Raw genomic sequence first — 14,916 nt, forward strand, 5'->3', positions numbered from 1 at the left:
TCAACAGGTTCTTTAGTTAACAAGGTAATTCGATTCAGTACAGAGCGAATAAAATTTAACTGACATAGCTACAAGATAAAGCTATAAAAACCAAACATGTCCTCAGTAGTTATGAGTTCCAACGCCTCAAAGATTGCAACATGAATGTTTTCAGGCAATAGGCATCGAAATTCCTCCTTTAAAACAGTTTTCAATTTATTGAAAACGAATTCTGCGACATTGAATTCTGGTGAAAGGGATGGAGTGTAAATGATTTGTGCTCCCATGTGCAATAGCCATCTTTGCAAAATGTCCCCAGTCTCGAAACGATGTGTGGCGCAATTGTCAAGAATGATATAATCACCAAATTCAATTGCTGGATTACCGAGTGTGGTTGTGGCTTGGCCAGCTTGAGTGAAGAAATTGAGAAAATCTGTAGAATCCGACGCGCCCTCCACAGTGTTTGCATACAGTACTCCTTCCAGTCCACACAATAAGCTAAGCGTTGCATTTGCTCCTTTTTTATTTCCAGAAATTATTTCAACCGCTATTTCCCCTTTGAGAGAATTTCCATAAGCGGGGGTTTCCTGTCCCACTATGAACGCCAACCTCATCGAAAAATTTAAGTTTTTCTGGTGGCAAAGCACTCAAAGTATTTAGAAACTGTTGACAGTAAACTGTGTTCACAGGGGTAAATTTTTCCACAGATGCCTTCGTCAGTCGTTTTCGAGTGTAAGGTCCTTCTGGCAGCTTATTCCTGATAACATTTCCGATCGCTGTCAAGGATGTTCCGCTGTCTAAAGTACTGTAGTTTTCAAGAACATCTTTAACCGATTTATAGGGAAGGGAAGGCTTCTCCTGTTTGAGAAATTCCATCAGTTCTATGTCCTCAGGCTTGAGGTGTGACGGATTACCTGATAGTTTCTTCAAAGGCAAATGGTCACCCGTAGCGCACAAATTTTGCCATAACTTTGAAACAAATTGAGTTGACACTCTGAAGCGGTTAGCAACATCGGAAAACTTTCCTGGAAAGAACCCTGAGGCTGGATCTCCGCCTTCCGCCATAATGGAGTCGAGAACACTTCCTCTCAAACTTTCATCGATTGATTTTCCTCGGTAGTAACTTCGCCCTTTGCTGTTTACGGAGAACGCCATTCTTTGACTCACTCTATCGCGCTCTTAGGAATGTGACCATGTGAGTTCGTGTTTTTGGTTTGAAAAACCAAGCCACGTGACCTAAGTTGTTGACGTTTAGTGCCAAAATCAACTGTCACGCGTATCTTTCAGTTCGCGGTCTACCTGTTTCGGTAGTAAGACTTCCAACTACTCCAAAACACTGGGGGTCTCGCGAACCTTATTACCAAAGAAGTGTGCAGGAGATAAGCTGAAAACTCAACTCTAGACGAAACTTACCCATGAATATTCGGCCTTTCAAAAAAAGACGAAATTACCTTTTGCAAGCTCTAGCAATAGAGTACGCCAAGCTGTAACGATAACAGTAGTCCGATAACAAACAGTCGAGTGACCTCTATTCTTGGTTTTCAGCTGATGTCATAAGTTTATGCAAATTAGGTTTCTGCCATGTTGGTGCCCATGCGAGGTGTTATGGAAATCTATGGCATTTCTAAGCGCTCGTGTTCAAAGTCTTCAAATAATTCATCTTTCTAATGGATATTTCCCAAGAAAGCGACCCAAAATCACAAGATGAGATACCAGTGCTTTCATCCTACGTAAAAAACCTCGAAAGCCACGTCTGAGAGCGCTATTTGAAGAAATTTTCTGTGGTTGGCGTAGATCCAGCGGCCATATCGAGCAAACAGTTCAGCTCTGAATGTTTGCCTCCTATAGAAGTCTCGGACTTGCTTTCCTATTTAGTTTTGGAGACAAGCTATTACACAGACAAGCAGTTTAAGGCCATCAAAAGTTTGGAGGCGTACAACCAGATGGTCTCTGGTTTCGTTGTGTCAGTTCAAGGGAAAGAAATCGCGGGAAAGATTGTTGTTGTGGCCAAGGTGAGACATTCGCAGCAAATGAACGATTCTCTTGTGAACATTTGGATCATTGTAGAAAAGGACGGCACCATTATCTCTGCGCATTGCTTAGGCTGAAAGGCAGGACTGGCTGAATCCTGTTCCCATGTAGCAAGCGTGATGTTTTACATCGAAGCTGTGACACGGATTCAAGGAAAACTCGCCTGTACTCAAGCGAAATGCACGTGGATTTTACCAACATATGTCAACGAAGTACCATATACAAAGGTAAGGGACAGACTTTTCATCAGCAAAAAAACTCAAAAGCGCGCTGGAACAGAAAATCGAGACATCACATCAAAATACTGGGGAAGGAAGTAAAATCTTAGAAGAACGGTGTGATCAAACATTTGTATCTAATGCAACTCCATCAGATGGGGAAATGCAGCAAGTCTATGCCAAACTAAAATTGATGCCATAAAGGCATATAAAGCATCCATGAAAGCACGTCATGTGAACTTCAAAGTCAAGAAGTGTGGGTTATTCATCAACAAAGAGAATGCATTCCTTCATGCCACCCCTGATTTTCTTGTGTCGTGTGACTGTTGTGGCGGTGGATGTGGGGAAGTTAAATGTCCAATAGTCATCATTGATGGCAACTTTGATGACTATGTTCAACATAAACATTCTTGCCTGGCAAAAGTAAATGGGAATTTACAGCTGAAAAAGAGCCACAGCTACTACTATCAAGTACAGCAGCAGCTTTTTTCAGTTCCAAATCTTCAGTATGATGACTTTGTGGTGTATGCCATTGATAAGGCAAAAAACAGTCACTTATTTGTGCAGCGTATATATCCAGATGTTCAGCAGTGGAACTTTGTTTTGCCTTAACTGGAAACATTCTGGAGAATATGCATTCTCCCAGAGATTTTGGGACGGTGGTACACCTCAAGGTGCATAGTACCACCTACATTACCAAGCAAGGATGCCATTTGTTTTTGTTGAACAGAAAGAGATGAGGACAACATTTTGTGTAGTAACAAGGACTGCCCTTATCAGAGGTTTCACCCATCGTGTCTCTCATCTCCATGGCAATGCCAAAGACCTGGTACTGCCCTCACTGTTGCAGACTTCCTCAGTTCAAGAGGAAAAGGAATACCAGAAAATCCCCATGACCTACTGTTGTGTCAGATCATGCAGCGATGAAATGTGACAGCATTTGTATTTGCAAGGCAAAGCCTACCCCCACAGACAAGTTAGTTGAGTGCCATGAAGAAAGCTGCACAAATGGAAAGTACTTCCACCTTACTTGTCTTGATTTGAAGTGACTGCCAAACAATCACAGAACAACCTGGAAATGCCCTGCATGCAAAAAGATTGCTCCTGCCCAAGCTAACAACACCTCTACCACTTGTTCTTCTTTGTCAGATTCCTCCAGTAGTGAGAATGAAAGTCATGTCGTTATTATGAAAGTCACCCAGGGTGAAACTGATAAGACCAGTGCATTGGCAAATCTAACAGACTACCATTTTGATTTAATTTGTTAATCCTACTGGATGGATAGACTGCGATATCATCCAACAAGCTAATGTTTTATTACAGCTTGAGAATCCAGCAATCGCAGGTTTTCAGCGACCGACACTTGGCCCTGTTAGAAATTTTGATGTTGTTAGTGGTGAATTGGTTCAAATTTTGCACACTGGGAACGATCACTGGGTGTGTATTAGCTCAATTGGATGTGTGCCTGGATATGTAAATCTTTTTGATAGCCTCTATCATGACTCAGTCATAATTGAAGAAGTAGAGGAACAAACAAATGATTTATTAGGGGGACGTTTAATTGCTCTGGACCTGAAGCCAGTGCAGCAACAAAAAAAAAATGGCAGTGACTGTGGGGTTTTTGCAGTTGCATTTGCTACCTGTTTGGTCTTTGGAGTAGACCCCACATTTATAAATTTTGATGCACAAGGTATGAGACCTCATTTGGCAACATGTTTAAGAAATGGCAGAATCAGCTTGTTTCCTTCATTTTAAAAACATGTTTATTTGACAACATTAAAAGGAACATGAAAAATCATCTGTAATTTTGTATAATATAATTTTCAGATATTTCAATTTTGAATCTGAGGCTTTGATTTAAAAGAATTCAGACAAAGCCTTCACGTAGGATATCAGGCAGCTATTTGTGTGGTTCCAGAGAATATCAACACCTCCCGCATGAAAGGTTTTTCGTTTGAACCCCTCCCCCCCCTCCTCCCTGCCTTCCTCAAAATGTCCAATGACCTTCCATGGGATGGGTATAGATATTTTCTGGAAACACACATTCCCACCTCCCTAGGATGTAGCATACAGGCCCTCATGTGGCTGCAGCTGTGAAAATACATATACTGCATGACAGTGAGCATGGGACACCTGTGTTTCTTTTGTAGAAGAACACACAGCCATACCATTACAGATGTAATAATCTATTGTGTTAAACAGCATGTTCAAATAATATCATTCTGTATCTTTTTCCTACAGAAATCATTATGTGTAAAATATATAGAACATTTATTTTAACAAATATTTTTTCACAGTTTTCGAAAGAACTAGGAAAATTAGAAATTGAAGTTATGTTATTTAATTCAATAAAGTTATGCCACTTGTTTACCTTGTTTGTGAAATATTCCAATTTTTTTCTTGCACTTGACAGTATAGATTGAAATCTGTTTGTAACAAACTACCTTAGCTTTTTATTACTTTTTATGTAATGCAGTATCCAAGCAAGTACATGTAACAGAGTGCGTCACCCTACAAAAAGTACCTTAGGATATCAATCAAAGCTTTTATCATAAGTTTTCCTTGTTTTGTTGTTTTTTGTTCGTTTGAAAAAGCCAAATTCAAAGAAAATGTTATACCTAATCCTAAAAGGGGAAAGGACTTTTCAAAGGGCAGAGGTCATTACCTAATTTTACAGGGGAAGTGAACCCTGTTGTAAACTGAGAATATCCAGTGGCCAGAGGGATGATATAAACAAGCTTTCATGTTTCCTTTACAAAATCATACCACATACTGTATCTACTGTAAATCCTCTATTAAGCAACCCCTCTTTAGAGGAAGAAATTTATTAAGCCACCCCTCCCCTTGCACAAAAAAAAATACATGCCTTGTTACATGAAACTTTTGCAACACCTTTGTTTTGTGATTTTGAGGTTCGCAAATAATTTTTCACGACATTTAAATTTTGCAAATTTGCGAAAATTTTGCATTTTGAGTCACATTAATTTCACATTTTGGAGTGAGAAGATTTATTCTCTTGGCAATGTTATGCAAAAAGTCCTTGAATTATAAAAGGACTTTAAAAAGTTACACATTTCCAACAGCCCAGTTGCATGAATTGGTTTCACATCTTCAAAGTTAACTCCAATGTTTACTTTCTTTTGGACTTGCAAACTGCTTTTCAATACACTCAGTGGTAATAAACTTATTCTTTCTTGATTGTCATGTTCACAACACTTATTTTTCATGTCACTTAAATTTTGCGCTTTTAAAAAGATAAGGTGTCCCGAAAATTTCATGTAATTAGGTATCTTGGAAGCTTGTTGAACAAGCAAATTTGGAAGTAAAACTTTGCAGCTTTAACTCATATCAGGACCTAAGTCCTAATACCATACCCTATTGTATCCCTGAAATAAATTAAAAACACCCAGGTGGTTTAATAAAAGACTTAACATATCTAAATGTGAAGTTGTTCTAATCAATTGGCACAATTGGAGGACAAAAATTAACTAGAGCTGCACAAACTCTTATCATATAATCCACCAATGCAGTACACCTGTCAGAGTTTTCATGATTACATATCAGGAAGTCAGTTGGCAATTTACCTTCCAGTATTGTAAACTTCCGTCTAAGAAGTCCAATGACATGTTCAACATGAATTCTAACATTTGCAATGCCTCTTGTCTCCTCCATGTCCACCGGGTCGAGCTGAGATTTACCCTTCGTGAAAGCTGGTATAACCAGTTAAGCATTTTTTAGTCCAACACTCTCAGTGATGGTGAATCCCCAGTCTGCCATCACCATGTCTCCTGGAATCAGTTTGTCCAGGAAGCCACAGTTCTCAGTTATGAATTTATCTGAGACACGACCTCCCCAGGCTTCAGACACATATGAAATAGTTCCTTGTGGTGTTATCCCTACCAGAATTTTGATTGTATTGTGATGTTTGTAACTTGAAAAGGTCTGTGCCCTGGCTAGCAAGTTTGAAGGCCTCTTGATAAATACTTCAAAGCAGTCGATCACAACAGTTGTTTTCTTTCCAAATGCATACTGGAAGCACTGGGGCATTGTTCTCCACAGTTGGTCCCTGTCTGGCCAGTACACAAAGCAAAATAACCTTGTGTCCATCGCAACAATCCAATGGGAAAATATTCTGGAAATTGTTGACACTGAAACAACAAACCGGTATGCAAGATTCTGCAACGGTGCATTTAGTCTTAGTTTCATAAGTACAATGATGAACTCTTGAAATCTGTTGAGCGACTGTGTTTGTCGTGTAACATGTGAGATGTGCTCGAAAACAGCCATTAGTACTTCCATAGGTGGTAGCCCAGTGTAAAAGCGAACTTTATCGTCAGTGTCGAAGAAATCCTTATTTGGGGCGTGATATCTGCTTGACTGAAACATGTAGTCAAACTCAATGGTTTGGCACTCGGCGTCCTTAACAGTTTCTGGTTCGATTTCTTCACCTTCGCTAACTGCTATGGCCGCCAAATCAGAAGAAAAGGCCTTATTCTCTTTGTTTCGATTTCCCTCTTCTTCTATTGAAGTACTTGGCTGACTAAAGTCGATCTGAGCAACGGGAAGGCTGCTTTCCACCAGCTTTCGACGTTTTTCTGCCGCTTCACATTCTTGTTCGACCGCAAGTTGCTGTCGCTTCTTTGCCCTTTCAGCTCTCTCTGCATTCGCATCATGGCCTAATTTAGGGCGATGATCTTTCTTGCCAAGTTGCAATGTGGGCACCCAATCCATGTCATGCTTATGCCAGTATGGAGCTGGCTTCCCAGACACAAAATGCTTGCCACATACCCGTTCGATGTTAAGCATGTCTTTTGATTCTGTCTCCGCGACTGATCGCTTTTATCCATTTTTTTCTCCGCTCTGTAGTCAGTTCTTCTTCAAATTCTCCTTTGTTGGTTACCACTGAAGGTAATCGATAAAATCCAATCTGTTTATCTCGGTCACTTCTACTACCACGTCCAAAAACAATGCAAAGAACCATTTCAAGCTTCACTTTCTCACTGTGATCTCACTATTGAGCGCGTTTGTTTGGGCACCAACATCGTGGATAGCAACCGTCGTCAAGGCGGAGTTCATGTGGATGAAAACCAAGAATAGGAAACCTCGCTGAACCGTAATGCAAATGACAACCGGCTAACTTAGAAATTGGCAACAATGTCAAAAAAAAAATGGACCGGTTAGGTACTTGGAGAAATTTAGTCTAAAAAAAAAACTGGTTCAGCTTACTTTGACGTATTTTAGTACTCGAATTAACTCTGCAAGAGCCCAGCGATATTTAAGCCATAGAGATTGTAACGGAGAGTGCGAACAACAGTTATTACGAAGTTGCAAAAAAAGCAAGAAAAATTTGGGCATTGGGTGGCCAGCCAGTTTGGAAAAGGCGGGAAAGTAAATGCTGGCCGCCCGTCTCGGTCCATAAACATGCAAAAACAAGACTTGGCCAATATCCAGCCATTTTGACCTCACACTTGGTCAACAACCCCTAAATATTACAAACAAGGCAATGACAAAAGCAAAACAAAAAACTGTTTGCACTATGTAATAGACAAATAACAAAAACTCATCATAGGTTTACAATAGCATAATAATCCAAAAGCCAGTCTTGACACGTTAATCCTAGACTGGATCTCTGAGCAGAGTCAAAGAACTCGAAATCTTACGGCAGACAAGATCTTATTGAACAAATGAAGAAGCTAGTCATGAAAGGGGATAAGTGACGATTTTGGTTGCTTTTCTTTTTTCTTGCTCCAAATTAGCTGAATTTTTGCATGTGGTCTTCAATGTAATAGAAAAACGTGGTTCTGTATTTTTGTCGCTGGTTTTTGCTTTGTTTTCGAGTTAAAACGTAGGCAAAAAACTTGGGTTTTCCTAGCCATGTCTTTAGGAGTTTATTTGTTGAACAGCAAACAGGCAGACTGTTTATAGTGTATGAAGTCAAAACCAAATCCCACAGCATATAGAGCGGAAATCTGGGAACGGATTGTTTACACCGGTTATTGTGATGTGAACACAACACATGAATCGATCGAGCGTCAAACGAAATGCTATCAAACAAAAAAGAGATGTGCCATATTAGAGCTCTGTCAACTAATATCTTAAGCATTGTTTTAAAGTACCTTGTATGCCTACCTGGTGGTTGAGAGGCATCATAAAGCCTCGATAAACCTGTAAGTCATCAGCACGTTTTAAAGAATCAAAATGTGTTCTGAAACTTTGAAGGCAGTTGATATACCATAATCGTGTTATCGGTGTTCGAAGTCAGGTCGAGCCAGGTAGCAAAGTCCAAGAGCAGTTCTTGCCCAAGAAAAATACGCTCTGGTGAGTTGTGGCCCATTTGCCAAGCGTTGCTAGCGTCAAAGTTTGGAAAGCGAGAACTGGTTTTAGACTTATAAAATTTGTCTTGTATCGACCACCATGTTTTCCTGCGCACGAGGTGTAAAGACCCTTCCCAGCGTGCATTGCGATTACGTTCTGTGGACATTTCTCGAACTGGTAACTAGATTTAAACATAATAATGGCCAGCAAGTGGCGATCGATTGTAGGAGATCTGTGATCCAGTTTGCGTTGATTTTATTTCAAATCAGCATGATTTGTAGTGTTCTGAGCTTCTGGGATCAGGGGACATGCAGATGTATGGAGACCTGTACGTTGCACAGAAGGGTTAATCTGTTAATCTGTCAGCCCTATTAATAGAGCGTTTTCACATGGAGTCATCAAATTCTTAAATCCAAAACTAAACAGCCAACAAAGTTGTTATCCTCATCAGGCATAAGAGGTACCAGCGCATTTTGAACTTGGAAGTTATGGCAGTGCGTGACATAAAGCTACGATCGCGTTTGTCGAAAACTATGTTTTATCTCGTGATTTTTTAGCCATTGAAGACGTTGCCGTATTTGGAAAAGTTCTTATTGAAATGTTTATTTGTTTCATTTTATTTTTATTTACGCCTTTTTTTGACCTGAAATCAACACTTTTGAGCTTATACGTTGCGTGAAATTGACATTTTGCTGCTTTCTAAGTGAGATCAAAGTCCCTGCAGTTGCGGTGGGCCAATCCTCTGTTATGATAAACCGAGGCCAGACTTCAACTTATAACAAAGGCTTGGCTTGGTTATTATAACAAAGGATCGGCTCTGTTTATCATAACAAAGGCCCGGCTTCGTTTATTTGCAGCCTCGGCGGGAAAAGGGCGTTAGGTATTTTAATCAAAGGTGAACTTTGTCGAAAACGCTCCAAATTCCGCATAGAGTTTTGTTTAGGTATGTTTAGCAATGTTGCGTAGTTTTTCCGCTAAACTTTGCTTCGTTTTCAGGATATTGCATATGTAAAAAACCACTCGGTTTTCCTAGCGGCGTCTTTATAAAATGAAGCAAAAACCAGCAGCAAAAATACAGGAACACGTTTTTCTATTACATTGAAGACCACATGCAAAAATTCAGCTAATTTGGAGCAAGAAAAAAGAAAAGCAACCAAAATTGTCACCTATCCCCTTTTATGACTAGCTTCTTCAAATTATTTTCGTACGGGTTATAACCTTAGATGAAGGTTAAACTAAATATACAATGAACTCACCACTTTAAAACGTTTTTCAAAGTTTTACAGATGTTTCTTCTGAAGTGACTGAATAAAATACCTGAGTAAAATGGTTGGCTAACGCTTGCACTCATGTACTCTTCCACCACGACACAATATGGCCGACTGTTCATGTCCTGGTCTGAAAGTAAAATGCGTGTGCAAGCTCTTATGGGATTTCTGGCAGCTGGCGCTCTTGATTGCTCGAAGTTAAAAAAAATCTCGTGTTAAACGTCATTTTTGTGCCTTTTGTTGGAGACTAGTGAAGGTTTTCAGTACACTTGCAAGATTTTGAAGAATCCTTAGCTAACACTGTTGTTGATATTAGTTATGTTACACTCGGGTAGAATGCTACAGTTAATTTTGATGAAACGATACACAATCAAAGAAACCAAACAATGCAAACCACTCATAAAAGATTCCATTTTCTTTGTTTTCAGGGAAATGGTGTCACGTTGAAAGGTTTCATGTTCCTGAGAAATATGTCCAGGCTATTTTGGCGGATATGGCGAATGCTTTTATCAACAGTGGAAGAGAAAAGAAGCATTTTTTCCCCCCTGTGTGGAGAGAAAAAGCTAAAGTGTATCACTACAGGGACTGAAGTCGATGATGTGATTTCTGCTCTTGGCCAGCAAAGTGCTGAACCTTTAAGTGCACCTAACCCCCAAATTTTTTTCGCGAAAACGAATCTAAATGTTATTTGAAATACTTCTGCGAAAAAAATTTTGGATTTGGTTAAATCGTCAATTTTCTGTGCCCCAATGAAATCTCGAAAATAGCCCCAAAACACTGCCATTTGTTTCACGACTGAGTTTGAGGAGAATGGGTCTAGCGGCTGTTGTGACGTCTACCCAGGAAGGTCGAATATCTCACGTCCTCTCATTTCCTTTAGGATGGTGCATTACACATTCGAAAACTGCGCAGAAATGCCTTCCAGAAGTGCTAATGGCTTTTGCAGCAGTATCTCAGATCTAGAACAACATATACTGTACAATTTACTGGTGATGATCGGTCAATGGAACAATAGAGACATAAACAATGGTTGATTTTGTCAAACCGAAACAAGCGAACGGAGTCTGTGAGAAACATTGAAGAACTCTCATTGGAATTTGTTCCACAGACTTTCAGATGCTATTTTCAAAATTTTCTGCTTAAAGCCAACTAGCAATTTGTCGAAATACTATCGACAACCTATATCTTCCAGTCCTGCACTATTTATCACATAGCCGGCAAAGTTGTGTGATCAATCAAGAAGCGTTACGACCAAATATACTCATGTGTAAATAGGTCGCAACTGTATGCCGCCAACCTGCACTTATTTCTCTTTCCATTTAGATAAAAGTTGAAGATTAATCCTTTAGAATTACATGATAACAAAATTGTTACACTGACAGAGTTTTTCAAAGGTTTGGAAATCAGTAGTGCGACAAACATTCTATACATTAGTGTCGAAAATATGACTGTGTAACATCAGCGGACCGCTTAGGGAACACATCCTTTTTGCTTATCCGATGAATTTCACCGCAAACTTTGAAAAAAATTTACCCTGGTTACTTGGAGTTAGGACTTAAAACGTGTGGCAATGTGAAATCGGTAATTGTATGAAATGTTTCCTTCCACCTTGCTTCCTGTTGCTTCAAAAATACAGGTCCAAACAATTCTATGATTTTCAATTGCTCGAAGCCAGTGTTTTGGAGGTCATCAAGTCTTGAAAACTGCAACACTTACGTCGCTCTTGTATACATGAAGCATTCCAGAAAGTAAAACACAAACTGGGTTTAATAGCACAACCTACCTTGACAAAATACATTCTTGCTAAGGACAAATGTAAACGGGTTATAAACACACATGGGAGTCTTGTGTTTAGGTGATGAAATTACCATCCAAAGCAGTCCTTCAGTTTTCTTTCCTGCTTTTCGTTTCCTGGCTCCTCCACTTCGTATCTAGTGGACTAGTCGACCACCCATCTTAAGTGATCATGACCACTTTTAGAGCTAAAATTTGTAAATTTTCTTTTGTTTTTAACCTCCAGACAGTAAGCAATTACTTGACAGATTCTGATAGAACAGAAATTGGATAATAAGGTCTTGCAATGTTATCGCATTCCTGGGTAGTACTAGAGATGGAAATTTTCTCAATGCGAAGTAGCAGCCGTTTTTTCCCCCAAAAGTGACTTCACAGGGATAAGACATTTAAAACATGGTTAAGTCTCTGCAGTTTTGACCCAATATGCTAAGCTCTCATAAGTGACAGCCACCTGGACTTGACATTTTGGGTGCTCGCTTACAATTGTGAGATGTTCGACATAGTTGGTACTGAGTTGTGTATGTATAGTTTGCAACGGGATAAAAATGTGAAGGTCAGCGTTTTAACTCTAGGTTAAGCATGAATTGTAAGTGTGGCTTCCAAAGGGCATAACTTATTAATAACTGGCCAGGCTGGAACTGGAAAATCTACCGTAGTTGAAGAGATCATTGCAAATCGGAGTGCTGCTGGTTTGAAGGTTGTGGTCTGTTAAAGCGGAATTGCGTGTATTGTTTATAATTCCGTGGTTGCATCTACAGTGCATTCCAACTATGGCCTTGGCGTTGCTGACCTGCCTCGGAAGCAACTTGTTGAGAGGTTGAGCATGACGAGCTTTGCCCAAGAAAAAAATGTGTGCAAATTAGGTTAATAATAAGCCATGGGTGGATTCAACACACCCATGGCTTATGATTAATGTAACTGAAGAACTTAATTCGCACCTTAGTATGATTAGGTGCTACTTGGGAATTCTCAGTATTAATCTTTTCACACTTGGCAGCGTTCAATTCTTGACATAATGAAAATGTTTTCAGATAGAGCATGTGGAATTGTTGGCGCCACTCGCGTGGAGACCTTTAGTCAAGTCAAACACTCATGCTAAATGGACAACCCATATTTCTAATATTTATTGTCAGACACTTTTTATTGATCCAAACAAAACCCAAACGAAATGAAACTAAACATGACAAAGGAAGTTCAGAAGTCTAAAAAATAAGGCGACTTTTTCATTCATTATATATTTGGGATGCTATGCTGAATGTTCACGACGATGATATTTATTTAGTGCGTGACCAGACAACATTTTCGTTACCAAAAACATTCATTCAGTCTCGCTGAACAGAATTCAATTAGTGGCCTAAATTCTAAGAGGACTTTGAAATAACCGGCCTTCAAAAGCTTAAAATACAGAGCCAAATATCGCAACTCACAAGCGACGTTTTCCTAATTACAGTCATTACAAATGTGTACTTGCAATGCCACGCTGAACATTCACCACGGCTATTCATAAAAGCGAAGTCCATGTTTAATAACGTTTCCTTTAGCGCTGAAAACATGCATTAATTCTCGCAGAATACAAATCAGTTAGTGGCCTTATCGCAAATTACAATTTCAATTTACTGAAACGTCTAAAACACATAAAGCCAAATAAAGCAAGAAGAAGAAGAAGAAGCAGAAGCAGAAGCAGAAGCAGAAGCAGCAAAAGTAGAAGCAGCAGAAGGAGAAGCAGAAGAAGAAGAAGCAGAAGAAGTGAAGTGAAGTGAAAGACTTTATTTAATGAGGGTGACCCGTGACAGTAACTTAAGTTACTGATAAACTTGGGGCCCTCAGCTTAAAATAATCAGAATGCTAAAAATATATTATTTACAATAAAATGCTAAAATACGATATTATTTACAATAAAATACTTAATTAAGTTACTATTAAAAATGGTTACAAATAATAAACTGGACTTACAACTTCAAACATACTACGAATAATAAGAGTTAAAAAATTCCATTAGTTTTCTGAGAGTTAAGAATAGTATTACATAATTTAGCCTTAAACAATTTAACGGACTTGTCTGTTTTTAAAGACCGGGGTAAACTGTTCCAATCTTTAATAGTTCTGACGGCGAAAGTGCGTCCTCCCTCAGAGGCGTTTCTGTGAGAGGGGCATAATAAATTTAAATTACAATTTCTAGTACTTCTCGAATGGACGTCAGAGTTTTTCCTTAAAGATGTGTTCATGTATTCAGGTAAAGTTCTGTTTATCCTTTTGTAGGCCAGTGCACATCGATTTATATAAGCTTCTTTGTAAAAGGGGATCCAGTTTAGCTTATTAAATAAAGTGACAGTTCGACTAGTACGTTGTGCTGCAAGAATAATACGTGCAGCCCGTTTTTGCATACGGAGAACTCTCTCGAGTGCCTCTTTGTTACACGATGTCCATACTGTGCTTGCATACATGAAGAGTGGTTTGATTACTGCGTTATAGTAGATCAATTTTTGATTCTTTTTCAAGTAGCAGCTTATATGGCGTAGAAGACCAATTCGTTTTGAAAGTTTGTTACATAGTTCGTCAACATGTGAAGTAGAAGAAGAAGCAGAGGAAGAAGAACGAGAAGAAGCAGAAGAAGAAGAAGAAGAAGCAGCAGAAGAAGAAGAAGAGGAAGAAAAAAAAAAGAAGAAGCAGACGAAGAAGAAGCAGAAGAAGAAGAAGTAGAAGGAGCAGAAGAAGAAGCAGAAGAAGAAGAAGAAGCAGAAGCAGGAGAAACAGAAGGAGAAGAAGAAGCAGAAGAAGAACAACAACAACAAGAAGCAGAAGAACAACAACAATAACAAGAACAAGAAGAAGCAGAAGAATAAGAAGAAGCAGAAGAAGAAGAAGAAGCAGTAGAACAAGCAGAAGAAGAAGAACAAGCAGAAGAAGAACAAACGGAAGAACAAGAACAAGTGGAAGAACAAGAGCAAGCGGAAGAACAAGAACAAGCAGAAGAACAAGAACAAGCAGAAGAACAAGAACAAGCAGAAGAACAACAACAAGGAGAAGAACAACAACAAGCAGAAGAACAAGAACAAGTATAAGAACAAGAATGCGAACGCAAACGTGAACGAACACTAATAATAATAATCTTTGGACTCATCGAGAAACTTGCTGATACAAATGTCGATGACAAAGCTATCAATGTATCGCTCCTCGACAAGATCCGAAAATGATGTGGTATCTAATCATTTATTACCATGCTTCAATATTGGCTGACTAGCTGGATGATGCCAAAGGGCATCTCTCAACAGCACAAGATCTCCTGGTGAGCACATCATCTGTGATAGCCA

General features: G+C 39.2%; 1 protein-coding gene and 2 pseudogenes across 2 annotated transcripts; 2 read left to right on the plus strand and 1 right to left on the minus strand.

Annotated features, from left to right (window-relative positions):
- The first annotated feature begins 1,646 nt into the window (after positions 1–1,646).
- On the plus strand, positions 1,647–2,430 carry LOC145483542 (uncharacterized; annotated as a pseudogene).
- A 17-nt stretch (positions 2,431–2,447) lies between these two features.
- Positions 2,448–2,840, plus strand: LOC145483547 (uncharacterized). The gene has a single exon (XM_081462079.1). It carries the CDS (start codon positions 2,448–2,450, stop codon positions 2,838–2,840), a length of 393 nt encoding a protein of 130 aa, XP_081318205.1.
- Positions 2,841–4,434: 1,594 nt separating this feature from the next.
- On the minus strand, positions 4,435–12,716 carry LOC145483521 (uncharacterized; annotated as a pseudogene). Its single transcript, XR_014048935.1, has 2 exons — positions 9,727–12,716; positions 4,435–7,900 (listed from the first exon to the last, which is right to left on the minus strand). The product of XR_014048935.1 is annotated as an uncharacterized LOC145483521 (transcript).
- Between the last annotated feature and the right edge of the window lie 2,200 nt (positions 12,717–14,916).

This window comes from Orbicella franksi, chromosome 4, assembly GCF_964199315.1.
Source record: "Orbicella franksi chromosome 4, jaOrbFran1.1, whole genome shotgun sequence".
NCBI classification, from domain to species: Eukaryota; Metazoa; Cnidaria; class Anthozoa; order Scleractinia; family Merulinidae; genus Orbicella; species Orbicella franksi.